The sequence below is a fragment of the Acanthochromis polyacanthus genome, chromosome 12 (assembly GCF_021347895.1).
Source record: "Acanthochromis polyacanthus isolate Apoly-LR-REF ecotype Palm Island chromosome 12, KAUST_Apoly_ChrSc, whole genome shotgun sequence".
Classification (NCBI taxonomy): domain Eukaryota; kingdom Metazoa; phylum Chordata; class Actinopteri; family Pomacentridae; genus Acanthochromis; species Acanthochromis polyacanthus.
In genome coordinates, this window is record NC_067124.1 from 27505237 (window position 1) to 27532435 (window position 27199).

Sequence of the window (27199 nt, forward strand, 5' to 3'; positions counted from 1 at the left end):
CTGTCAACTCACCTGTGGGTGTGGGAACATGAAAACCTTACATCTGACTCACAGTCTCATGACACTGATCTGAGCAGTGCCATGTTTAACTCACTTAGAATTTTTTAATTAATTAGCCACTGCTTTTATCAGAGCAGAGGACGCTCTGCCGCTGCTGCAAGAATGAGTGGGCTCATCTACAAGTAGGACATATTGCCACTTGGATTACTACAGTTATGAGCTACTATGTGAATGCAGTGGCAACAAGCACGTGCAGTGGGCACGGACAAGAACTTTTTCAGGGACACGCACAGTCAAAAAATAAGTAGAAACAACATGTCTGAGCAGATTTGTCTTCTTCCAAGTTCTGCCAATTGTAAATGCGTCAACAGAAGGCAACTAGACTTCTCTTTATTTGGTTCTTGAAGAGGTTTCACTTCTCTTCCTCGGCTTTGACAAGCTGATCAAAACACTTCTGGTAACGACATTCATTAAACCTCTAAAATAGCTGTTATGTACTGTGAAAGGACAAAATTAAGTCAAATACAGCAAACACTAATAAATAGATTAGAAGTAAAAAGTATTTTACACTTTTCTCTTCCCTATATTATTGCAAACTGTATATCTTTACATTTTACGATATGGTATGATATATTAACTGATGTTTAAGTGATCAATAGTTGCAGTCCTGTTCCAGCATCATTTAGTGACTGAGCCAGATGGGAATAGGCCCATAATGAATAAATGGCACTCCCTTTATGTCTCTGAAGTGAGGAAGCCTTTTGAATGAGAGGTGGAAAAGTTCAGTTGTTTTCTACAGAAGCACCCAGAATGACTCGAAACAGCATACACAATACATGACATAAAATACAACGTGCAAGACTCACATCATATGAAGATTTGGACTGTTTTGTCTCAGGAATCTTTAGAAGACCTTTAATGGCTTCTCATCACAAATAGCATGAGCTGTGAAGAGTCTAAGCTTAGAGTGAGGTTCCTTTCTTCTACCTCATCTCACTTGTATCACATCTCCATCCCACCTCAGGCTTTGGCCAAACTCCACTCTGATCCTCAGCATCCCTCAGGCTGGCTGCACGAGAGCTGCTGTCCTTGCTCGCCACCCAGTGGTCACATTTTATAAAACGGCACTTTAGCTCCTTTAGTATCTGCCAGGGGCCATTTTGAACCGCATGGCGGTGTTATCACATGCTCGACTGGTGTGAGTAATGTGTAAGACAGAAATAAAAAGGAAAACAAACAAACAAACAAAACCTTGAATTCGATACCTGCGCCTGCAGCCAAACAGCAAGACACATCACACTTCTCAGGCAATTTCAGTGTCAGGATAATCTAAAAACGGTGAGTTTTGCATTAAAAAATATTAATGATAGTTTCTCTCTTGTTTAGAAGCAGTTATTAGGTTTACTGTTACAAACGTGTATTTTTGGTTAGGGCTGAGCTGAGAACAGCAGCTGTCTTGGATGTCTGATGAAAATAGAGACATGCATGTTCCATCACATCCAGGATGTGTCCTATGGAGAGAAAATGACCATCTGGATGCTGCATCTGCCTTACAGATGTGACGTTTGTCCGCTTTCTAAGCAAACAGAGCTGAAGAGGTTCATCCTTTTGTTGGATTTATACAAACATGAGGCACTATCCCTTAAGATTAAATCCAGTTGATTTGGTTTGGGCGCTCATAATCAACAGTTTAATCGTCTGGCGCTGTTCTCTGTTTGAAAACTTTTCTCCCCGGGTTTCATAAACTTGGCCGGTCCCTCTTGTTTGAGGCCAATTAATGAGGCGGCTAAACTCACTAATTGGCCGCTTAATTGGCCCCTGTCAGGGCGCGCGCCGCCTCCGCCGGCTCTTAGCGTACCGTCCCTCCCTCCCGCCGCCCGACATCACCATCCCACCTTGTCACAACGATTTAGGGTCAATCTCCGAGACAGGAGGGTGCTCTTACCTCCACCTCCTCCTCTTCCTCCTCCTCCTCCCACCCCGGATCCCCCCTTTTCTATCAGTATCTCCCTCCCACTCTATCTCGGTGTTTTATGTCTGCGTCACAACAAGTCGGTGGAGAGCGAGAAGGCAGGGATGATGGCGTCTCTGGCGGCTTGATTCCGGTGCTGCTTTTTTTTAATTAAAAAAAAAAATACAAACCCGCCTTAATAGCATCAGGAGAGAGGGAGAGGGAGAGTGAGGGGGGAGGAAGAGAGCAAAAGCGACGGGGACATGACGAAACGGCACCGCGGAGGACGGACAAACTAGATTGAGAGACGGACGGACAGTCAGTCGCCCTCCTCCTCCTCCTCCTCCTCCTCCTCCTCGCTGACGGCTTGACTGACACACACAGGCGCTTGGCACAGACAGGGACATACATGCACATCAGCCACTTTTTGCAAACACGCAGGCTGCGCATCGGAGCGGGCAGTAATTGGGAGATCCACAGCAGATGAGGGCATTTCATGTCCAGCCTGTCCAGGAATCACTGTGACCCCGACGGAAAGGAGTTCGACTTGACAGGTACCCTTCACCGGCCAGCTTACTGTACAAATTTGCCTCATCTCCTTCTTCCTCCTCCTCCCCCTTGATTCACAAAAGGCTACACACTCTGTTATGCATCCTGCGTCTGTCTTGACTTGAGTGCATGCACTGGAACAAATGCTCAATGTGCAGAGATAATGCCTGCAGAGTCATTTCATGCATCTATTCAAGTTTTTAAGATGTTGGGAGAGGAGGAGAAGACGGCAGCAAAGTGCACGGCAGATGCTTCAGCACGCTGATCTCTCGCTCAGTCAGTCAAACTGTATTGCAGTAGTCATCATGCAGTGTTTTTTTTGCTCTCTCTCTCTCTCTGTGTGTATGTGTGTGTTTGATGTGTGCAGTAATCATTTGTCTTGGTTGTGTACTCACTCTCATCTTTCACTGTGGTGGATACAGGCTGTCGCTATGCTCTGGTCTAAAAGGAGGAAGAGGAGGTTGGAGAGGAAGGGGGGGTTAGATTTTAACCCCTTTGCACCGACAGCTCGACTGTCTCAGAGGCAGCCGAAAAAAATGCCGGGGCCATAAACCCCTCTGTCAGCAATGGCAGCAAAGTATTCAGCGAATAAATCGGATTTCCATTTCACATGAGCCCTGCTCTCCCCTCTCTCCTCTCTGTCTCTCTCCTCAGGATGGGGGGAGTAAGTGAAGGAGATGATGTGTTGGCTCGATGGAGTGATGGACTACTGTACCTCGGCAATGTGAAAAGAGTAAGTGCATGTGGGAGTGTGTGCGCGAGTGTGTGACAGAAAGACACTTTTGAGTGTGTGTCTGCGAGTGTGTTCACCTGGATTTGAAAAGACTTCCATTTAGTTTTGTCAATCATTCTCTCCTTACCTGCTATCTCCCTCTCAGGTAGATGGAGTCAAGCAATGTTGTCTGGTGAGGTTTGAGGACAACTCCGAGTTCTGGGTGCTGAGAAAGGACATTCACTCGTGTAAGAACTCTTTTTCTCCTCCTCCCCTCAGCTAGAGGTGGCAATAGCCTCCTGTTGGGAGAACTTTGTATTAGTTGGGTTGCAAAATGCATCCACTTTAAACACAGAGGTGCTAGGCTGAACTCAATGTGGAGGAGTTGAAGAAGACTTTTCTGGTTCTTCCCCATGTGAGCTTGATTTTTTTTGCATGTTTTCTGTTAAGATCTTGCAGGAAAGGAAATTATAGTCACGTTCAAGGTTATGATACCGAGCGCTCTGAGTATTCTGATGGGGCATGTTGAGATGTAATTGCTATATTAGAGTCTATTATGAATTTATTATACTAATGGCTCCTCAGGGAGTTGGCGCCCCCACTCCACCTAACATCAAGCGAAAGGGGAAGTTGGACTCTTGTTAGGACCAGGCTGAATATCCGCCCGTCAAATGAAGGGAAATCTGAAAGGGTGCAGGAGACACCGAAATCAATGAGGTGGCAAGGATGTGAATCAATATACATAAATTAATGCCGTTGACTGCCTTCTCTCTCTTTCTGTCTTCCCCTCTCACATTTACTTCCTCCCCTCCCCTGCCTCTCTCTGTCTGTCTTTTTCTGTTTGCCTCAGTCGCTGCTGGAGTGGAAGAAGTTTGCTGTATTTGTGACGCTCCACCTCTTAAAGAACCCCTCATAAATTGTCTTAAATGTCGCCACGGTAAGGAAGCACGCCTCATCATATGCTGTCAAAAGCTGGTTCTCCAACAGTTCCTACTCTGACCTTGAAGATCTGACACAGTCGGGTAAATAACGGTGGTGCTCTTTAAAGAAAGGAAAAAAAAAAACATCACAGGAAACCATGTAGCATAAATGATATTTATGAGTTCTTGCACCTGCATCCTGACTGGAATAAAAATGAATTAGACAGTAAATAGACGCAGAAGTTTAAGGACTTAAATGCCACAACATGCCTTTATCAATTTAAATGTCTGAACTCTAGGCAGTGTATGGATGTTGGTATACATACTGTTGCATTTTTAGTCACTGTGGGCTCACTTTTTGTGGCACTTTAAAGTCATGCACCTCTATGGAAGCAGCACAACCATGGCTTAAAGTAGAACAAACTCAAAAATAAATGTCTTTTGTGCAGTTTAATAAAGTTGTGATGCCATAAATTGTAAAAAGAAGAAATAAGGTTCTTCTTTTTTTGGTTCATCTTTAAATAAACAAACTGGAATCAACATGTGCAACACTGTGCTCACAGGTGTTATCAGTAATGGAAAAACATAATGGTGACTCTGTATACTATAGATACTTTACTATTTGCATTTTTTTTATCTGTTTCCTTATTTGTTTTCTCTCTGCTCTGTGTAACCAAATAGTCCTTGAGCTTTTGCAGTGTGACTGTTTTTCATAGTTGTATCAGTCATGGCTCCTCGGTTGCACTTAGTAGGACAGAATTTTCAAATTAGACATCTAGAATATAGTGATTCTGATGTACAATATCACAATTTTGAGCTTAAATGAATTTAATGTATGTAGTATTTTCCAGATTAAACCGCATGACACACATGATTAGCTCAATAACTGCTGGAAAGTTGGCAAACTGACAATTATTTTTGTTTTTACAGTTTTTTGACTCTTATAAATGGTGTAATTTTGGTGATTTTTTAAAAAGTAACATGACTTTTAAACCCCTTCATTGTTTTGGTTTTGGGGCTTGAAGGGTTAAAGATTTCTTGCAGGCGTGTTTTAAAGCTTCTTCCAACTGATATGATAATTGCATAATTGAACAATCCTAAAATGACACCATCTTCCTTTCTCTTACTGAACAATGCTCTAAAACAATTTCAGTCGGTGGACAAGTTGTCTCCTACTCCACCTGAAAAGTCCCTTTTCACTGTACAGTTTGTGCACTGAAAGCTTCAAGTGTCCTCATCACACTTCTTTTAAAAGCTGCATATTGGACCACGATTGACTTCTAAACAAGTTCAAAGTGTCCAAGCCCGAAGTGAGCACAGAGAAAGTTTCCCACTTCAAAAGATTTTCCAAAGCAGCCTTCTCGTGTCAAACTCTGCACATGCATTATTCTGCACAGTGAAGGTCACACATCCAAGTGGAGTAGAAACACATTTAAAACTATTATGATGAAATGAAACATACTGAAGTGCAAGTGGGAGGAGGTTTTTAGAAACAGCAGCAGGATGCGCAAGCAGGAAATGGCAGCAAATTTTACCGTTGTGTCTTCACAGCTCTGTCAGGCAAACAAGCCTGCTGACAGTTTGTTTTTTAGGGAAAAAGCTCACAAACATACTCCCTGCTCCCTGGATGCAAATAGTATAGTAGAATGTTTTGCATGCCGCTGAAACAAACTGGCAAAGCACTAAACATGGAGCTGCTCTGCCATTATTGTCACTCCGGCTGTCTGTCTTGTAAACACGAATTAAACGCTCTGCCTCCTCCTCCCATTACAGGTTATCATCCAGAGTGCCACACGCCAACCATCGAACCGGAAGCTGACAGCGACTCGTGGATATGTCGGCAATGTGTCTTTGCAGTCGCAACCAAGGTCAGGCTTCTAATCTCTCCGTCTCGCACTCGGGGGGGAAAAAACATTCAGTGTGTAATATGGGAGAACTCCAGTCGAATATATCAAGCTGTGCTGCCACTACTCTGTTGTGTACAGCAGGTAATGCGTTTATTCGAGGCAAAAGCACACTAATTCTCTCTGTATTGACTTCAGTATTAGATGTTCTACATTGTGTCGGTCAAATCATGAACAATCAATAGTTATGAAGCTGAAAAACTACGCCGGAGTTGAGAGAAGTGCATTTAAAGTCAATCAATCACGTGTGCTCCAGTTCTGTAGATGTGAGATGAGAAAGCAGCCACTTAATTGTCAATCGCTCAATGTCCATATCTCATTGTCCAGACTTCCGCTCCCTCGGACACTATCTCTCACAGCTGACCTACAATAAAATGAGACGAATTGGCATCTCTCCACTGAATGTGATCCGTCTCCTCCGCTGTTCTGACATGACAGTGATTTGAGGGGTCAGCCACCAATCAGCTCTGTCCTAAAATTGTGTTCACAGAGAGGCGGGGCCCTCAAACGGGGACGCTTCGCTCGGCTCATGCAGTTCATGAAACTCCGGCTCCCCTACCAGCTATCGTCTTTGGACTGGGACCCGCAGCATCTGACCAATCAGCAGCAGTGTTACTGCTACTGTGCTGGACCTGGAGAGTGAGTGACCTGCCTGCAGAGGCCAGTCTTAGTTCGACTGTACAGCTCATTTGTGCTCTTTTATTCTCTGAAAACGCTTTGAATCATCTATGACAAAGTCATCTTGTGCATTCTTTAAATTGCATGCAGTTTATCAGATGTGTCAAACACTACAAGCAGGAGTTTGTTTTGTCTTTTCTTGACATGACACATGAGAGAAGTGTTCTGTATCAGCTCTGTGGCTGTCAGGTGAGTCATCAATAAATAAAAGTGCACCAAACTATCTTTTAAATGTACTTGCTGTGTTTTACTATCTCAATCCATCCAGCTGGCACCTCATGCAGAATAAAACAAACTCCCAGATGACATATCTCTGTGAGCAGTAGGACGTGATGAGCGTTGAACCATCAGCTGCAGTCATCAGCCCTCAGCCGTCCCTCAATTATACATAAATACAGACTTGTCAGGTGACAGCTGTTGGACACGTTCATTCATTCATTCATCATGTGTTTAAAGTGTGCTGTGTTTTCTTCTTGTGTGACTGCAGGTGGAACCTGAAGATGCTGCAGTGTGGAAGCTGTGGTCAGTGGTTCCACGAGGCTTGCACACAGTGTCTAACCAAGCCATTGCTGTACGGAGACAGGTACGTTACACTGCTCAAAGATGATCATTTTGTACACTCACAATTATAACTTTGATCAAATCATTAAATGAATGTAAAGCAGATTGTCTGGCTGGACTTTAGTGCCACTGATCTGCATTAAAATGTTAATTTTGACCCTACAGTCAGTGTGCACATATTTGAAGTCCTGATGACAGTTACAATAAATGTAGTTAATCTAATATGCCAAATAATTTAGAACACTAAATCATCCTACTTTTAAATCATTATAATAAAGAAAAAATAAAGGAAGACATTTTCTGCACTTTGTATTTGCATATAAACACATAAAAACATACAAACACATCTGTTAATATAGGCGCAAATATCAATCTAATATGTGAGTTTGGTTTCATATAAGAAATCTCATTTCTGGCTTTACCCAGTTTGCATTGATTTTTGTTCCTTATTACTGCTCATCACATGCTATTTTCTTTATTAGGTTCAAAATCAAGTTTGGACTGTGGAGAAACTACCAGTGTTATCTCTGGTTATAAACTTGATTATAAATGTTCATAGATTTTTTTTCCCTTAATACCACTCACCACATGTTATTTCCTTTGGTAGGTGTAATATGCAGGTCAGATTGAGCAGAAAACTGTTTGTCTTGTACACTGCAGCTAACTGATTAATTAGTTTTGCAAAGAAAAGGTCAGAAAACACAGAAAAAAAACCATGCAATGTAAACATCCCATCAACATTTGAAAAGCTGACAATACTTAGTTTGCAATCATACAAAGAGAAAAAACACATTTTAGAAGTTGAAACCAGTGAAACATTTTCTTTGAATAAATAAGAATTCACAAATCTGCTATCAAAAACGTGAGATGTGTCAGCAATAGAGCCTGGTTTGATTAAGATAAACAGTTCTAGATGTCCTCATGACAGCTTCACTTGTCAGAGAACTGCCTTAATTAGCTTAAGACTAAACTATTAGTGCGCACGCTGATGTACTCAGTGACTCGCGCCACAAGGACAAGAGCTCATCACACACCGAGAACAAAGGGCCAGTGACAGACACCGGAGCAGCCATATCACCTCCCAGCTCACATATGATGCCGGGTGGATATGCAAGCTGCTGATCGCGGTGCAGTTTGATCGGCCGCCTCTCATGCGTGTAATAAAATGTATCCATCCATTAAGTTATTATTGTCATTAACCATCTGTGTTAGCCGACTGGGTTTTACACCCATCCCGACACTGTGTTCCTGCCAAACCTGTCTGAGAGTATGGGGGGGTGGGGGAGGGAGGGATTAGATTTAGATTGACAGGCGGGGAGAGTAAGGCCGGATTGGTACAACATCTGCTGAGCAGGTGATGGAGGAAGAGTGAAGACTGAGTTCACAGTTGGAATAGCAAGCATGTGCTGCCATCATAGCGTGTCTGCGCTTCATCTTTCCCGCTGACCTTCATGCATATAGAAGGACGGATGCACACAATGTTGTTGTGGTATGAGTTTGAGCATCGGGGTCACTCAGTGCAGAATGTTATTATAGAGGAAGAGAAACACCTGTCTGTTTAATTCCAGGCAAGGTTGATCTGTGTAAATATCTAAAGAAGCCATATAGCAACTGCAAGGAAATAAATGGAAACAGGAGGAAGCTTTTTTTGCCCTACATAGAGTAAAAAAATATTAAACGAAATGATTAGAATTCTGCAAGGTTACAAAACACTTCACATACAGAGAGAAAAGGCAGATTGTGCAAGCAAGAATAAATACAAAATTCACATGTTTGCACATTTTGTAGATTAACTGATAAACTGATTGAGAGAAATGTACTTTTTAAGAAAAAAATATGACGCTTGTCTGATTTTCTGATGTTTTTTTCCCCATGTTTCTGTTTTAGGTTTTATCAGTTCCAGTGCTCAGTTTGTACAAAGGGACCAGAGACAATCCAGAGACTACCCATGACATGGTGATTTTTACAGTAACAGTACAGCGAAACACAATCTGGCACAAAAGTACATTCCATTTAATTTTGACTTTTTCACGCATCACAGCCTGTAAGAAATGACAATGTTGTTTATTGAATAGGCTCATAATATTTTAAGATATATTTAGAAAAATGTTTAATATCAAATGTGTTTTTTTGTGTTTTACCTGTCTTATTATCTAATTCCTATATTTTTATCTGAAATGCAGGGTGGATTTGGCTCATTTAGTGCTCTACCATCTCTCGCTGTGCTGCAAGAGGAAATACTTTGATTTTGACCATGAAATCCTGTCCTTCACCAATGAGAATTGGGACTCGTTGCTTCTAGGCGCGGTATTGATATTTCCCCGTTTAAGCACCATGATGAAATGATGTGAAATGCTGCCAGGCTTTTTGCATTTGAGACTTAAAGCCTATTAACCACCATTAAAGTAAAAATTTAAAGTTAAAAAAGTGTGACCTCTGCGTAAGCTTAAAGGGGAACACCGAGTTAAAGAGTTGAGTGTTTTTATAATGGAGGACAGCGGCTGGTGACAGAAGCCAACAGAAGCTCGAACTGATGAGCTGCCATGACCCCCTCCATCTGACCATCCATTACTTTTAGATGATGATTTCAACTGTTTATCTGCTGCTTTTAGCTAAAATATTTATAGATTGTCTGATTATCTTTTAGTTAACTATTTTAAATGTTTATTTAATACATTTAGCTGACATTTCATCATATTTACCTTACATTTATAGCTGTTTCAAATGTTTATCCATTGCTTTAAGTGAAAGCAAAGTGTCAGTATAATATTTCTAACGTATCCCTGGCTTTTCGTTAACTATTTTAAATGTTAATCCAATACTTTTAGGTGCTCCAACTTATTATCCATCACTTTCAATTAACTATTTCAGTGTGTGTACAGTTTATCCACTTTTAGCCATTTAACTCTCTGAACCCCAAAACCTTTTTTTGTTATTTTTTGCTCAGTCACACATTTATTCAATTTGGTCTCATATTTTACAACAGTATAAAGTTCTTTTTCCCTATGGTCACAACACAACCATGGCTAGAAGGATAGAAAACTCCAAAGTATCTTTTGTGCAGTATGGCATACCAAAGCTCCTGAAACCAAATCAAAACAGCTAAATGTTTTTCATTATTTTATTTTTTAATTGGAAAAAATGGAATCATCATGTGGAGCATTTTTTCCAAGTGCCTACAGATGTTACCCACATTGGGGAGAAATGGTGGCACTACATGCTATAAATAACTTACTACCTACTACATTTTTACAACCTCTACAAACTAGTTGTTTTTCACACAGCTGTGCACATCGACTGTAAAGCGATGTTTCACCATGCTGAATTATCTTCCAGCAGCATGCTGCTCTGTGCACTGTTTTTTAGCCATGCTGTATTTATATTTTTGATCAAGCATGTTTTATTTTCCTCACAGTCTCCTGAGCTAGTTTCTACACTTGTCTCTTCTCTGCTCTGGGAAGTTTCTGGCTCTGACAAATGGTGTGACTTTGACACTATAAAAAAAAAGAAAAAAAAAGAAAACCTGCTTTTTAAACCTTCCAGAGGGTTTTGGAGTTCGGAAGGGGAACCTGTTGACCCATAGCTACTTTATTGCTGTTTAGCTATTTCAACTGTTTGCCCATAATTAGCCAGATAAAATACTTTTAGCTAATTATTTCAGCTGTTTTTCTTTTCCATTTAAATTTTAGCTTATTCACTGTCAGTAAATAGTCAATTAAGTTTTCTGCTGTTAAGTACTTGTTGCTATTGATTTGAACTTCTTTATCTAATACATTTAGTAGTAGTCTTCTCTGCTCTCATGGTAACTACTGTTTTCATGCCCTCTCATTGCAAGTCAGTTCAAGTAGAGTAGAATAAACAGTTTCGTCCTCAAGGGGATACTTACTTATGCACAATTCTACACTCTGTTGTTTTATACTAGTATATAGAGACAAACATGCAAGGAACATAAAGAGACATTAAACTTTTCAGAAAGGACATAAATATATTGCATATTGCTCCACATGCTCTGTTGAAGTAGCCTTTAGCAAATGTAGATTTCAAGACATTTTATTCGAGTCAACTAAATATTGTGACACTAAATTTGGAAGCATTGAGACCACTTTACCGTTTTTTGATTCATAGTGTATCCTGTATAATTATCCTTGTTGTTTTCTAATATTTGACCAGAATGTGGTGTTTTTTTCCATTCCCGATCAGCTTTGTAAACACAAATAAGCTTGGTTAAATCTTCAAACTGGGCTGAGGGTTTGGGGTTCTGCTTTAAGTTGTTGTTAGAAGACTTTTTAAAATGTATGTTCTGCCATCACACGACAGCAGGGTGGTTCAGCCAACAGTTAATTTTCCATATCAGCATTACCGCTGTCAGCGATTGTAACAGAAAATGATTGTGTGCATTAAAGGTTTTCTGTCTGATGGTCGTCTGCTGTGTAAACACAGCTTTGATTTTTCATTCCTGTCTGTCCTCCAGCTCTCTGACACGCCAAGGCAGGACCGCTGTCACAATCTCCTCAACGCTCTAAACTCCCACAAGGACAGGTAAGTCATCGCATATGATGAGAAGAATAAACACCGTCCACACATGACTGGATTGATGAGTAGCACTCTATGAATAGAGGGGTCTTCTTAGTGCTCTGTCGTTGGTAACGTTGGACACGCAGGCTAAAATGAACGAAGGGGAATGTGTGACTTTGAATAATGAGAGACCCAAATGTAGCTGCCAGTTGCATCAGATGAAATGTACCACTTTTCAGTGCTTATTTTACTTTGTTAGCAAAAGCAGCAAATCTGTGGTATCAAATCATTAAAACCAGTCTAGAATTGTAATTGCTATAAGTTGATTTTTATGGATATATAATTTAAAAAAACTAGAAAAAAAAGCAAAAACCTTTCGGCCAAAAAACGGCTAATTCCTCCAGGCACCGTCTGCTCTAATTATGTTCAAGTAAATTACACAGTCACTATCTTGTGAAAGGCTCCTGAGCTTTTCATCAGGAGAATAAGTACATTATGTTGCGCAACTTTTAATTCATCATCAACGAAAAGTAATGGAAAACACCCGCGCATAAGGCGATGATGCATTCTGAGGACCAAGCTGTACTCTCTGTTCCTTCAGGTTTGTTTCTGGAAAGGAGATCAAGAAGAAAAAGTGTCTTTTTGGGCTTCAAGTTCGAGCCCCGCCGCCACTGACATCGGATTCGTCGCCCCTCATCACTGACCCACCTATCAACATCACGCACCGGAGAAGGTCAGAGTAAGGACAGTGTCTCTCAGTGTGGCTCTTATCTCAATAAGAGCTGTGGGATTCCCGCTGGGCATATAGTCATTATGCATGAACAATTAACTTAGGAATCAAAGGACTGCAATTTTCATATTCCAGCTTAAGTATCAGTGTCTTGATATTTTCCTAAAAAAGCATAAAACTCCTGTGTGTGTTCCTGTGTGTACATCCGTAAATGTGTGTGTGTGCACTTGGATTGTCATGCGTCATGTAGATTTCATAGAATCATTTTTAGTATTTAGTGGATGATTATCAGGCTGAATTATAATGAAAGAAATTGCAGAATAGGGCAGTCTTGGAAGGATTGTAGCAGGTTATGTTACTCATGATTTCTGTATCTGAAACAACTGAAACAGTATATAGGTGTTTTAGAAATGTATCCTTGATTGCCCTTTCTTTCCTCAAATTGCTGCACGCTGCAAATAACCACAGCATAATGACTGGTTCAGCTACACTGAAGTCAGTTTGCAAATGGACAGGTGGTGTTTGGATGGCCGCATCAAAGGCATCAAATATCAGTTTATCCCTTTCCAGAGATATCTGTTATCTAAATATATACTACTTTGGCTTAACTGGGAACCAGCAGTAAAGAGTAAATACTAAAAGACACAAAAGCTATACTCTTCCCTCATAGCTTTCCCGTTCGGCAGCTGCGGCTAAAAATGGCCATATTGGTCATCATTTGGCTGCTTTGTTGATCCACCACAGAGGAAATTTGCTCTGCAGATTCAAGTTAGATTGAGATAAAGTTTAATGGGAGAGAGGAAAGTACAGTTGGAAAATCCATTTTGAAAGTCAGTGTTGAGCACATAAATGGTCAAATTTGAATGATTAAAAAAATCTGCCAGCATTAGATAAGGCTTCAGAATAGTGTAAAAATAAGCAGTGTTCTCTGCTCTCAAATGCTGGGGGTGTGTCTGCTGGTGGAACTGTCAGCTTTCACAGGAGCCCAAATGAACCGTATTAACCACGCAAACTGACCTGAGTTTGTTGTTGAGATTAGATGTGAAATCGCAAGCTGTAGGAATATTTTCATCGCTTTGCAGCTGTGGACTATTATCTACTGTAATAAATAAAGCCCACAAGGCAGCTTTTACTCACTGGTGGTCGTGTATGGCCTACGATGGCACCAGATGTCAGTTTAGCCTCATTCACCAGTTACAGCAGTTTATCTGTGAATCCAAGTTTGCAAACTGCCTGCTGTAAAATACTCACTGCAGATCTCCATCAGTGTGGCTCTTCATACAATCAAGAACATTTAAGTAAAGATGATAAGCTGTTCTGCAAATTCTAACCTCCAGGGACGATGCATTTTCTGGACGAAGGCACAGCTAACTAGCAGAAAGCAGACTGTAGCAGGTGTAGTAATACATGATTGAACAGGAGAATCAGCTGATGCTTATGTGCTCTAGTTTATATATTATTACACACTTTTGAAGGCATGCACAGGGAGAGCAATAGACACCACAGATGTTATCACTGGAGTCCATTCAATAAATGTGAAGTAGATTGTATCTGTGTATTGCGTGCATACACATAAACACGCTCTTGTAGACCTAAATTTTGGAGGAGCGTTCCACGACAGAAGCATGCCACTGGCTTTAGAGGGATGAGTAGTGCAAAGTATTGCATTAGTGCATCATCGAGTCTTGATTTCTGACATGCCCAAAATATCCTGAACATTAAAGTGATGAAAAGCTGTCCAGTACAACAAAGTTCACACAACATCTCTCTCAGCCTGAGCGAAGGCTGATCAGATTGAGTGAAAGGAGCAGGTCTGAGATTCTTGAAACAATTTACAAAGGTCAGACACTCAGACATATAGCATCTGCTACGGATGACTTCTAAACCTTTACTGGATTTGCTGAATATTTGTCCCGTGACACCATCAGGTCAACATTCCCCCCTCCCTCATTCTCTCACATCTGTGACCCCGACTAAACTGAGTAATGGCAGGAATTTTTTTAAATTAACTGCCATGAAATCAATATCTTTTTTTTCATGCTATAACTACTAGAAGCAGACTTTCATTGAATTCCCTGTTGCAGAGCAGAAATATTAAAGTTTCATGTGCAGGCTGTAACATTAACTCTCCTCAGTATATGAACCCTTTCTATATTAACACTTCGTATGATTTCCTCTCGTATCCTCTCATAATCCGCTGGCCGCATTGCCACGCAATTTGCCGAACAAATTCACGCTAGGAGGAGGATAAATCCTTTTCTTTTTAATGACTCTGTGGTCTTTTCTTCCATTGCCCCCAGGACAAAAACACACATTTAAATTCCCTTATTCTGGTAAAGCTTTAAGAGTGTGTTGTCCATTCCATGTGAGCTTGTAATGGACAGTTTTAGCCTCTAGGAGACTTGTTTTCATAAACAAGTTAAGTTTCAAGTAGAAGAAGAAGACAGGGAATGAGGGGGCATGAAGGGATGAGGTTTAGGCTCATATATGCTGAAAATGTGTTAGTAATACATCAGTCATTCAGTGTATCATCTCACTACGGTGTTACACCTCTCAGTAGGCCTTTGCAGAGATACGCTAATAAACTAAACATTACACATGGGGATTGTAAGTGTGTTTGTGCTTCTATCCTAATTCTTGTATGTTTTGTTCCCACTTCAGCCCTTTGTCACTACCCTGCCAGAGGAGAGTTGGGGGGCCAGAGTCACGTAAATCAAAGCGTCGCATCATGGAGACACAGGTCAGTGCCTCCGTCTCCAGCTCAGAGGAAGGGGGGAGGTCTGGGCCACAACACCTCTCTGATATTTCTTTCCTTCTCTTTTTTTAAATGCAGCCAGGTAAACAGCTCTCTGTGATCCAAATAACCTGTCAGTCAGACACTGTGATGAAGGTTCATTTCGCAGTCTAGATCAGTCTGTGTCTTTTTTTTCACCCAGTGCAGCTCAGTGCCTCAGTATTTCTCTTTTTTCTTATCTTCTCTTTTTTTTGCTGTATGTTTATAGGCTGAAAATGCTTTAGAGTGTGCGGTTACAGTAAAGGTAGGGAGCGCGTGAGCGATGAAGTGTCGCGTGTTTGGCTCAGTTAAAATGTATAATTCAAATCCAATCTTGGCTGTGCAAAAACCTGCTCATGTATTTCATCAACATCTGCAGTTCAGCACCGCATTTATCATGATCATCAAACCCAATTCCCAGAGGATCGCGCTGAAACAAGCAACATCACATGTGGTGGTTGCTATTTTTACACAGCATTCTTAACCGTGAATGCTGATTGTACTCCTCCTACACATCACTGTGATCCGTGTATGTGCTATACAGTAATCCTGGAACAATATGCTTCAGAGAGCATCCGTTTTCACTCTGGCATATCCAGCCCCATTGTGCCCCTCTGATTGATGCTAATCTCTGTCCGCCTTGGAGGAGCAGCACCGTTGTAGTTGGGAAAGTGAGATGGGAAGGAATGCTGATATGCGTAGCCTGGGATCACTTCCAAGTGCACTTTGCAGTCAATTACAGTTTGGCCAGGTGGCGCTGGCACCTTGACAGTGCAGCACTGACAGAGCACATCCATTTAAAGGCACAGACGTCGACTAAGACCACTGAATAATAAGCTCCCATCCTAATAGCAACGCCAGAGAAGGGAATGATAATGGGCTTAGTGTGGTGCTATATGTCACAGTCCAGCGATGAGAAGTCTTTCAGTGTCGTCCTCCCAGATGATGTCTCCAGTGACGGATGGCTCTGATGATCCCGTGATGTTTTTACTTTTCATGGGTCATGAGTTGGCTGAGAGCCGCCTCACTAACCAGTCAGCTCCATGAGATGTGCTATAGAGGTGATGCGTTTAAGCGGGACAACCTACGGCTGTGTCTGATGAGCCTTGATGATGTGGCTCGCATCCATCCCATTATTTATTTGAATTTATAGACATATCTGCCTATTTTTGCCCTCAGGCAATGCTAGAACATGGAATTCAAGGTCTTATGTGTTTTTTATGAATGCAAAAATTATACAAAATGTATATCCACTCAATTGTAATGTGTTTCCACTCTGATTTTCAGTACACTCACATTTATCTAGCTGCACCTATAAGAAACATTCAATGTGCAAAATTAACTTAATGCATGAGTGAGCACAGAGGTATCAGAGCTTGATTGACTCCTGTGATGATGTTGGCATCCAGACTCATGCTGATCTGTGTGTGTCTCCTGTGCCCAGGCTTGTCCACCTCCAGTTGCTGCCAACCCTATTGAGCTGCTGCCATGTTGCCATGGCTACATGGGAGGGGCCAGCCTTTACAACTCCAGGAAGTCAGAGGAGGAGCTTAACTTGAGGTAAAGGTGGATGTACTGGTTTGTTTCTGTGGTGGCATATTACTAGCCATCTGAAGCCCAAGCAGTTTAAGGGTATTTTTGCTCCATTTTTACTTGCCGTGGTCTAATTTTTCAGTGCAATACAAAATCCTGCAACTCCACGGAAACAGCACAAACATAGTTAGAAGTGGAGGAAACACAAAATGTCTTCTGTGACATACCATAGATATTTCACTGCTTACATTTTTTGTTTCTATACTTCTCTGCTCTACTTTTGCATGACCTGCAGTTCAACCCAGTTCAGCAAAAAAGTCGCAGAATTTTTCACATGGAACTATTAGTCGTAGCTGAGTCACTAATGTCTTCATAGTTGCACCAAAGATTGTTATTTCTGGGACGGCATCAAGAGATCTTGTGATGATGATACCTGCTATTGAGAGTCCTGCCTCCACCACAGTGCAATGGAGGAGATATATATCTCTGGTAGAGAATGTATCCAATTAAAACTTGTAAGGTTATACTATTTCAAATGTCAGTTTTTAACAAAGTCACCAAAACAAACAGTCTTTTTCCCTCCATTATATTCAGATGACAGCAGAAGTTTCAGTTGCAGATAAGTAAATAAGCTGAAAGCAAAACTACTGAGACAGAAAAATTGTGCTTTCTGGAGTCTTTACATGAAAACACAGGTGGATGAAAACATGTTTTTGTTGTAATCACAGTTGCAAACATTGCTTTCAACTTCGGTATCCCATTCCCAGCTCTCCTCCCAAGCGGATGTACGCCCTGTACCACACCACGTACAACGGAAACACTGCGCTCTCCAGGAGTCTCCATCACTACAACAGGTTTTTCTGCTTCATCATCCTCATCTCTACTAAATCCAGGTTCACTATTATGTAGTCCGTGTCCAGTTCCTAATAGGTGATCTTGGAAATATAGATCATGATTAATTTACATGAATTGGCGGTATGCTAATTAGAAGCATTTGTCAACATACAGTACACTATGTGTCCCTGAGGAAGAGTTTGTGATAAATTGGGTTAAAAAAATCTTAATAGATCAGTAGATGCATTACATAACTGAGCACGTCTTTCCCTGCTGGTTTGGCTTCTTCAGATCTTTTTTAGTTCCTATAATTTTCACAGGTCACATAATAAAATTCAGATCAGCAATGCTCTCCTTGACATATTAGCAGTTCATAAAGTTCATCCATCAATCAGTCAATCAAAATTTCTTTGTAGAGCACTTTACAACACTCAAAGGTGACAAAAGTGCTTTCCAGTTAAAATCAAACAGTAAAATTAGAATAAAAGCAAGTTAAAAGAAAGCAACAATAGACCACATGTCAAGAAAATAAAATCAAATAAATTAAGATAGAATGTCACCACATTACCAAGTATTAAAAGCCAGTCTGAAAAAATAAGTTTTGAGTCAGGCTTTGAAAAGGCCAAAGCCAGTGATGGTGCGCATGTCCGGGGGCAGTTTGTTCCAAAGTCTGGGCCCAGCGACTGAAAAGGCTGGATCACTCCAGTGTTTGTACCTGGCCCAAGGGACTTCCAGAAACACCTGATTTGATTTTCATCTGAAGAACATGTCAGCAAACAGCTGATGATTGCATCCAGCAGGTTAACTTCATTTGCATAGAACATTTTATGCATTTTGTGCCATAGCATTTAAAAGCACTGCGGGGAAACTGCAGTAATGTATCATTTCTGCATAAGTACACCTTAGTTGAATGAAAGGGTGAGATGCATGCAGAGACTGAGTCTGTGTTACCATCTTGGACGGAAATCTTTGCATTATCTTGTAATTTCTGACCATCTAATTAACAAGAATGTCCCCAGTTAATGAAGCTGTTTAAAGTTGAATTGCTATTTTTATTCTCAGTCTTTATTATTTTGGTGCTGGTTATTTTTTCCTTTGATGTTGGCTTAAACCTCTTTTATGTGCTGCCTACATTTCATCTAATTCATCTGCACCCTATCCCTGTCTCTGACTCGTCCTCATCTCTTCTCGTAGTGTGGACGACACCTGCAGGTTACCGCCAACATGCCTCCCGTACCCCCTCAACAACAATGGCAGCCATCACCACCACCATGTCCACCAGCACCACCACAGCCACCAACACAACCACCAACACCAACCAGGGCAGAAGCCGCTGGAGCCCGTCATCCTTCGTGACCTTCCCCCTTATCAGGCCGGCATGGGCGGAGGTGGTGGTGGTGTAGGAGGAGGAGGAGGAGGAGGAGGAGGAGGAGGAGACGGCAGTGGAGGAGGTGGAGTGGGAATGGGAGTAGGGGGCACGGATGGGACAGTGTCCAGGAACTGGGGAGGCGGGGAGGCAGTGAGGATCTTGGCGAGACGTGTCACACCGGACGGGAAGGTACAGTACCTGGTGGAGTGGGAGAACGTGAGTTTGTACTGAGAGCGAACACCAGGCTCAATGACTGTTCGGCAGTTGCCACAGGACTACTGTGTACGTGATATGTGGCAGTGTTTAAAGTACAAACGAAACAAAAAGAGGAAAAAAAGGAAACTTTGCAAATCCAGGTTGCTCTCATAGTATCACCTCTATTCTACATCATTATAACCTCACTACTCGTTACTAAATGTCCCTCTTTGCTAGTGTTTCTCTGATATTTGTACTGTTAACTTTGGAATATGCCTTTGCATTTATCATGTTTTACAGTGACGAGGGAAAGTGTTCAAACCTTCTGAAGATTTGTCAATATCTGGGCCACATCAATGGATGCAGAAAAAGACAGATTACTGTGTTTCTAATAGTTATGCAACAGTCCAAAAATAAGTATTACTTCACTGCTTTCAACTAGTTGCTGTTTACTTTCATTTTTGCTTTTAGTTACCATAAATAACAGAGTAAAGAAAATATGGAAGCAAAGATATTTGGTCCAAAAGTCACTAATTTCAATGTTATAATTTGTTTAATTTGCATAAAAACCAAAATGTAACGCACAAAGGACAAGTTTTGGTTTAGCTGGGGCAATGTGCTGGACAAAGCTAAAGGAAGATACCACGACCTCCAAAAAAAATGTACTTCTTTCAGTCTTATACTAAGCTGAACTAAGTTTCCTCTGGCTGTAGCTTCGTATTTACTGGATAGACACTACAGAGAAGTCTCTGTCTTCTAATCCAGCTCTCAGCAAGAAAACAAAGAACTGTATTTCCCAAAATGTGGAACTATATCTAAATGTAAGTCAAGTGGCGTTACCATTATATACAATATGTGGTACTTCTTTGCCTTTAATGTAGAGGACAGTGGAGATAGAGACAGGAAATGTGGGAAGAAGAGTTGGGGAAGGACATGCAGCAAAAGGCCATGGGTCAAAGTAAAACCATGGCCACTGTGTTAGGGACTATAGCTCCTGTCCAGGGGTCACCAACTCACACAGCTGAGCTACCGGGGCGCCCGTATGGCACATTTTTAACAACAGGTAATGTGCCAACATTTCTCAATAGAGAAATAGGAGAATCATTACACAGTTATCCAACAAGTTTAAATATAATACAAATTCATCCCATTTAAATATTAAGGTTAAGAACCTACAATAATGTAATTATAATAATAATTTACTTGACTTCTTTAAATATTAAGGTTTAGATGCTAAAAAAGTATACAGAAAACCCAACAAATATAAGATTCCCTTTCTGTAGGCATTTGGCAATAGGGGCTCAGTAGTTTTAGAATTCAAGCAATTTGCAACACAGCGACTCCTGTTGCGCAAAATGAACTTGCGCAAATGGACTAATAAAGTACAGTGGTACTTTATGGTGAGATATATGTAAAAACATAACAATGTCTCAATTTTTTTTCTCTGTAGTACAAAGAATAATATAAAGAAACCTGCAAGTCATAACATCAAATGATGTAAGATCAGGATAGATGAGACTGTTGTGAAAAAAAAACAAGGTACAGGATGTATGTCTAGCACTTAAAATGACCAAGATAAGAGCCTTAAAGTAAAGGCAGTGAAATGACTCTGGCTCACAGGGTTCAATGCTACAGTCATTACAGTGATTATCTGTAACCTAGGTGTCTAAAATTGCGCCTTTTTCAACCAAGTCTTGCCCATTTATAGTCTAGACATCTGAAGCCTCAAGTCAACACACAGGTGATTAACAGCTGCTTTAAACAGAGAGAAGTTTTCACATTAGAGTTGTTCTACTTAAAGGTAACAAACAGAAGCAGCGTTCCCCATCGGTTGATGTCCAAGGAATGAAGCAGCAGCCAACACCGCACTCACATCAGCCCACACATTAGTAGCTGCTCATTCATCAACTTATGTTCACATGGAATTCAGTGAGAAAATTAACCCAGAGAAATTAGCAGAGATGAATGATCCGTCATCGGTGAGAGGCTTGATGACGGCTGGGCGGCGACTGCTGGCTGCTCATAAAAAAGCAGTAACCTCTTAATTGCCAGGAAGAGAGAGAATATTACAGTCAGTCTTATATTTTTAGCCACGCAGGGGGTCGTTGAATAGCAGAAGGATCTGACTGTGGCTCTATAAACAACAAATTCTCCGGAGGTTTTCATATTTTCTCTCATCGCAGTATGTTAATAAGAGATTGTATACACATTATTATGGGGTTACTTATTTGTTATGTTAGATTTTGTCATACATAATTTACACTTAGACTGCTGTACGTCTTAGAAATAGGAGCCACGAGAGGGCTTTTGTTTTCTAGATAGAATTATATATTCACAATATATTGCTATGATGGAATAACTTTATTTATTTATTTATTTATTTTGATGTGGTTGCATAGTGCCTATATGGGTTGTGTACCTGCAGATTGGTCTGCTGAACAGATGGATGATGAGCGAGGAAGGCTCTTTATCAGTTGACAGACGTGTGAAGGAGGACCAGTTATAACGAACAGGACTGTGATGTTACTGTACATTCCAAACAACAAGGAAAAATAATATATATGTTATTGAAATACATGTTTAAAGTCATCATAACAGATTTTATTTAGGAGAAAATATGCTTTTTTGATTATTATTTTGATGAGAGTTTAAGTTTGAGTCACAGAACATTGAAAAACAAAAGACACCAACTTAAATCCATAAAATCTTCCAGGGTCTGTAATTTAACAACAAAGCGTTGAGTATAAATGCATTGACCGGCTGCTCATGTCCCTTCCACTCAGATGTGTTTATAGAGGCAAGTGTTGGTACTGAAGTTGGAAATTTTATCTTCGTGCAACCAGGTTACATAAATCTAGAATACTGTGGTGCAAGTCTCAGAGTTTATATTTTATACAGAGGTTTATTTCAGCAATCTGTTCGATAAAACTTCCACCACATGTACATTTTGTCAGTTTTATCTTTGAAGACAAACCGCATTACAGGTTCAGTTGAAAAAGCAAAAGACAAACACAGCATTTATGCAGTTCTAATTGATGCAAAAGAGTTTCTTTAAATACCGACCTCTCTGTTGAACTATTTCCAGTGGAACGATGTTGCATTGCAATTCCCATCCTCCTCAGTGACTATTTGACTGTAGTTTATTAGGAAGAGGCGTGTTGAAAACCTTTCTAGGCGATGGTGATGAATGTATTTGTGTGTTTTCTATGGTATGTCTATACCCGTCAAGTGCTTGTTATAGGTTGTACTCTCGGTGGAACTCAACCAGATTAGTTTAAAACAACATAGGAGGAAATAAAGACATCAACATCGAGGAAAAAAGCGTTTATTTTGGGAGACGTAGTCTTCTTTTTCTGATTAGTAGTCAAGTCCAAGTTCAGTTTGATGTATTTTTGGAGAAATTATGTTTGTACATGTATACTCTGCGTTGACACACCTAATATGTAACATGAATAATAAAAAAATTCACCTCGCTCAGACTTTTTCTTTTATCCTTGACGGACTGTCTATTGATACGGGTTTATATTAGATTGGGTTTTATAGGAATGTTTTGTCCTCTGAGTATGCAGATGATGCTTCTATAACTGTCTAATTTCATCAAATCAGTGCAGAGTTAGCTTCATCTGAGGGGTCAGAGGAGGAAAAAAGTGCACCATATCATGCAAATAATTTTAATTAAATGATATTTTAAGTGGGACATTGAAGCTCACTTTTAACCTCGGGGTCAGTGTGTGACAAAATAACCTGGACTTAAGGTCTACTTGTTTGCTTTTTCTGACCTTTCAACCAGTTCTTATCCCCTGAAATGTCCTACTTGACCTGCAGGTTGTGACTTGCTCGTGGTCCTTTAGGGTGCAGCTGTCACCTCACAGCAAGAAGGTTCTGGGTTTCAACCTGCTGCTCAGCCGGGACCTTTCTGCGTGGAGAAGGTTAACTACAGAGCATGCATGACTGTTTTTGTGTGTCAAAACACATTTTTCACAAAGACATTTTGACACGCCACAGAAGGAACAGTGTGCATAATACAATTTATCTTAACTTTAAAGACACAGAGCCCATTTTGCGTGCTTTCCCTCGTCACACCTGCATTTACCAGCCTGAACCAAATATTTTTTGATCGACTTCAAACATCACTCCTCTTGACACTGGCTCACAGTTTGTTTAGGATGGATTTTAGGATTTTACTCAAGGAACAGAGTGTTGTCAGTCAGGACCACAAAGCTCCAGAAGGATCTGTCAGAGTTCGGTTTCGTCATTGACCTTTTTTTTTGGGTCCTTCTTTAAACATACTATTATCAGAGTGAATTTCCTGATTTTACTTGACTCTTAATTTCCTTTGAACTGCCTAATTTCTATTTTTTTCATGACACACTGAAATCCGTTTCAACTGCTTCTCATCAACTGATATGTTCCACTTGAACTGCAGGTCATGTGAGAGTTTGATATGCAATCAAAAAAAATTACAAAAAAGCTAGTGTGAGGTAAGTCGTTACAACACTTGTGAGACATCTTTTGTTCTGCTGGAAGGAGTTTTGCAGCATCCAGCAGTTTTAATCACATGGTGAGTGTGCATGTGGTCAAATGTCAGCCAGGATACAGGTTAAAGACGACATAGCTAATGATGGATGACCGTCCTTTCGAATAAAGTGTGTGCTGGTATCACTGGTATCTTGTGTGAAACAGTATGTTTGTGCATTTGTCAAGAAGTGTCATCATAAAAGTGAATTAAGTATATAGGGACAATCTACAACTGTGACCGACCCTTGATGAAGACCTGATGCAGCTCTGGAAGTTTTAATCAAAACTTCATTCAAATTTCAACAAATTCAAACCAGTGACCCCTGTACTTTTCTTTAGATGTCAGACAAAATGTTGTGGTCAGTGTCCTCGATACTTCACTCACAATGTCTCTCTATTAACAAGAAAGAGCAGAGCAGGTATTCAAACATGTAAGAAGAATTCATTGTGAACACCTACTTAAGATAAAATAGGAAGAACTTTAATAATCCCCAATGGGAAATCCAGGAGCAGTCTTTCGAAAGCCTTCATTATGTGAGAGGTCAGTGCTGCCAACCGGTTGTCATTGAATTAGGACGTCTTCCACAATGCACGAGCTTTCTCTAAGTGTAAGGTGATCCTGAAGAGGTGCTTCAGTGTGATGCACATGTCACTTACTTAGCAGTGATTTTTGTTGTATTGGAGGTGTGGCTCATTTGCTCTATCAGTGATGGACCTCATGACTCTCCACACCTCACTGGTGGTGTGGTCACTGCTCCAGCTTCCTTCTACAGGCTTCCCTCTGTTTCTGGACACTCTTTATTGGCTTCCTGTCACCAGATGCAAGCATCCTCTTATTCTCTTTCAGGTGTAGTTTTGTGTCTTTGGTGATCTCGGACTTGTTATGAGGAAAACAGTGAGTAGATTTTAGATTGAACCTGGGCCTTAGATGGTCCACTTGGTGCACTGGAAGCAGTCTTGCAGAGTAATGTATACTCCATCTGCTCTTGAAAGTCTTGACGGTGACAGACTGACACATGAGCAGCAGTCCACATCTGGGCTGAAGTTGGATCAAGTTGTGGTTTGATCTTTTAATGTTGGAGAGAGTAATGGAGCAGCCTAATCCATTTACGAAAGTCAAAATCTTTTTTCATCATATTAAATATGTTTATCAGGGAGATTTTGGCATTTCACTGCAGTATTTTTTGCTGCAGTGACATTATGCAATGCATGGATGCAGGTGACCTTTGTAATCACTTAGGAAGCTGCCAGAATATATAAATGCGGAGCCTAGTAAAAAAAAACACTTTTTATTGTACCGTAAGTTACTATAGTTTTATAGATTATCATCACACACTGACAGAATTCGCAGCATTGAAATCAGAAATGAACAGGATATTTTGCCTATCTGTGAATTTTTACCTGGATTAGTGAATGTACATCAGATTGTTAGTAACCTTCACTCTAAAATAAGAGACAAAAGCTATCCAAAGGCAATTTCTTAACTTTCATTTTGGCACTGACTCACCTACCATCTATGTTACAACAGCATATTAGAATTCTAAAAATTCAGTCATGTCTTTTGGTCTTTGCCCCAGTGCCAACAGTTCAACATGTGGGCTGCTTCTTCTTAATGATAATGAGTGTTGTTAATAAAAGACTCTTAATAAAACACTTGGAGAAAAGTGCATAAGAGAAACATTAACCCTCAAGTAATCACATGATTAATCACAGGTGAGCTGTAGGCATGAATAGTCAATCAGAGAGGGATTTACGCAACACTTTTCCAAGAACAGATTTTAAAATGCTGGTTTTCATCTTGTGAAATCCTCAATATGTCTAAGAGAGATTAAAATGTAAAACAAAACAAACAAAAATCTAATATGTTGCAGATGGGAAACAGAGAACATAGTTCCACATCAACAGGGAAAGTCACTGCAGACCATCTGAGTTTTACACACTGATTAGGATAGTGTATAATTCATCACCAATGGTCCTACTGTACCAAGCCAAGTCTCAGAAGGTGCATATCATGTCTGTCTACACTGTTTCTGATATTTTTTCATACGTTAAAAACTTTACAAATTATTGTGCAGTGCATCATTGCATGCAGACCATCATTATCCCATGCTAGTAGATGAGATTTTAACTTTCAAAGTCAGAAAAAGTAGACTGAGGCTAGCTATTTGTCTTGTTTCACTGATGACTATCACTGTACTTGGTAATCAAACAATGCTGTGAGAATCCCTCTAAATTAGCCTGATGGGAATGATAAATTGCCAATTGTGTCCTGTAGGAGGGATTAACTACTTTTTTTGGCAAAGAATTTACCGCTGCTGCCAACATGAAAGACAGATGTTTATTTTGTTTTTCTGCCAGTTACAATGAGTTTTCAAGATGAATGGAGACGCAAAAATAATGACTCCAAAGAAGAATCTGTCTCAGCCCTGTGACATATTCTATTTCTGAGATGCAAATGCATTCCTGGCTGAAATCTTGCTGCGTTTTCTGTTTTCAGTTTGATGTATAAAGCATTAAGGGGATATATTTTGTGAGTAACTAGAAATATAAGTACTTGTGTCCCAGCAGCTCTCGCTTACTTGGCGCAGTGTCAGGCTGAGGAAAGGTGAAGGTGTGTCAAAAGGCATTATTCAAGAAGACATTCTGACATGCCACAGCAGAGAAAGTGTACATAATATGATCAATCTTAAGGCACAGAAACCATTTTACACCTTTTATTTCATCACACCTGGATTGCTGCAACAGTCATTTTATCTGCTTCAACCAAAAATCTGCTGTGACTCCAGACAGTGGTCATAACTCCTGTTTCAACCTTCATACACCGGCTCTCAGTAAGTGTGGGATAGACTTTAAGACCGTACGCATGACTTTTAAGCCCTTTAGGGTCTCTTTCCCAACTATATCTTCAACCACTTGGGTAGAGGTCTGTTATTTGTAGCAGGACCCCAGCTGAAAACTACAGGAGATATCATGTTTGTAGTCCGAGGTGTCCAAAGTCGTTGATCTCTTTTAAATTTCTTTTTGAAACATATCTTTACCTTTTCTAAAACTGCACTGGTTTTTATTCTCTGAATTGCATTTTTATTATCTATATTTTGCTGCCTCATGAAGCACTTTGTAACTATACTGAAAAAATATTCTATTGTTATAATAATAATAATAATAATAATAATAGTAGTAGTAGTAGTAGTAGTAGTTATAGTAGTAGGTCTACTGTCGTGGCTTACTGAGGAACTTCTTAATTAGTTAATTAATAGCACCTGTGCCTTGTGCCTGATTATTGCACAGGTGCATAACATTAACGATTTAATTCAATCTATTACTAATGAGAATGGAGTGAAGTCCTTTTGTCATTTCATTTGTATTTCGGTGGCTCAAATCAACCCCACATTCGGATATTTACCAAATTTAAGTCTCCTCCTGCACTTGCAGCAGCTTATTTCAACCACAAGATGGC

At 40.4% G+C, this 27199-nt stretch overlaps 1 protein-coding gene across 1 annotated transcript; it reads left to right on the forward strand.

The window, feature by feature from the left end:
- The first annotated feature begins 1865 nt into the window (after positions 1-1865).
- Positions 1866-22697, forward strand: phf1 (PHD finger protein 1). The gene is made up of 15 exons (XM_022199603.2): positions 1866-2505; positions 3155-3233; positions 3379-3460; positions 4063-4149; positions 5906-6000; positions 6527-6675; positions 7202-7297; positions 9163-9231; positions 9459-9582; positions 11747-11814; positions 12392-12523; positions 15182-15260; positions 16738-16853; positions 17594-17680; positions 18855-22697. Exons 2-15 carry the CDS (start codon positions 3156-3158, stop codon positions 19258-19260), a joined length of 1668 nt encoding a protein of 555 aa, XP_022055295.2. The 5' UTR covers positions 1866-2505; position 3155; the 3' UTR covers positions 19261-22697.
- The last annotated feature ends 4502 nt before the right edge of the window (positions 22698-27199 follow it).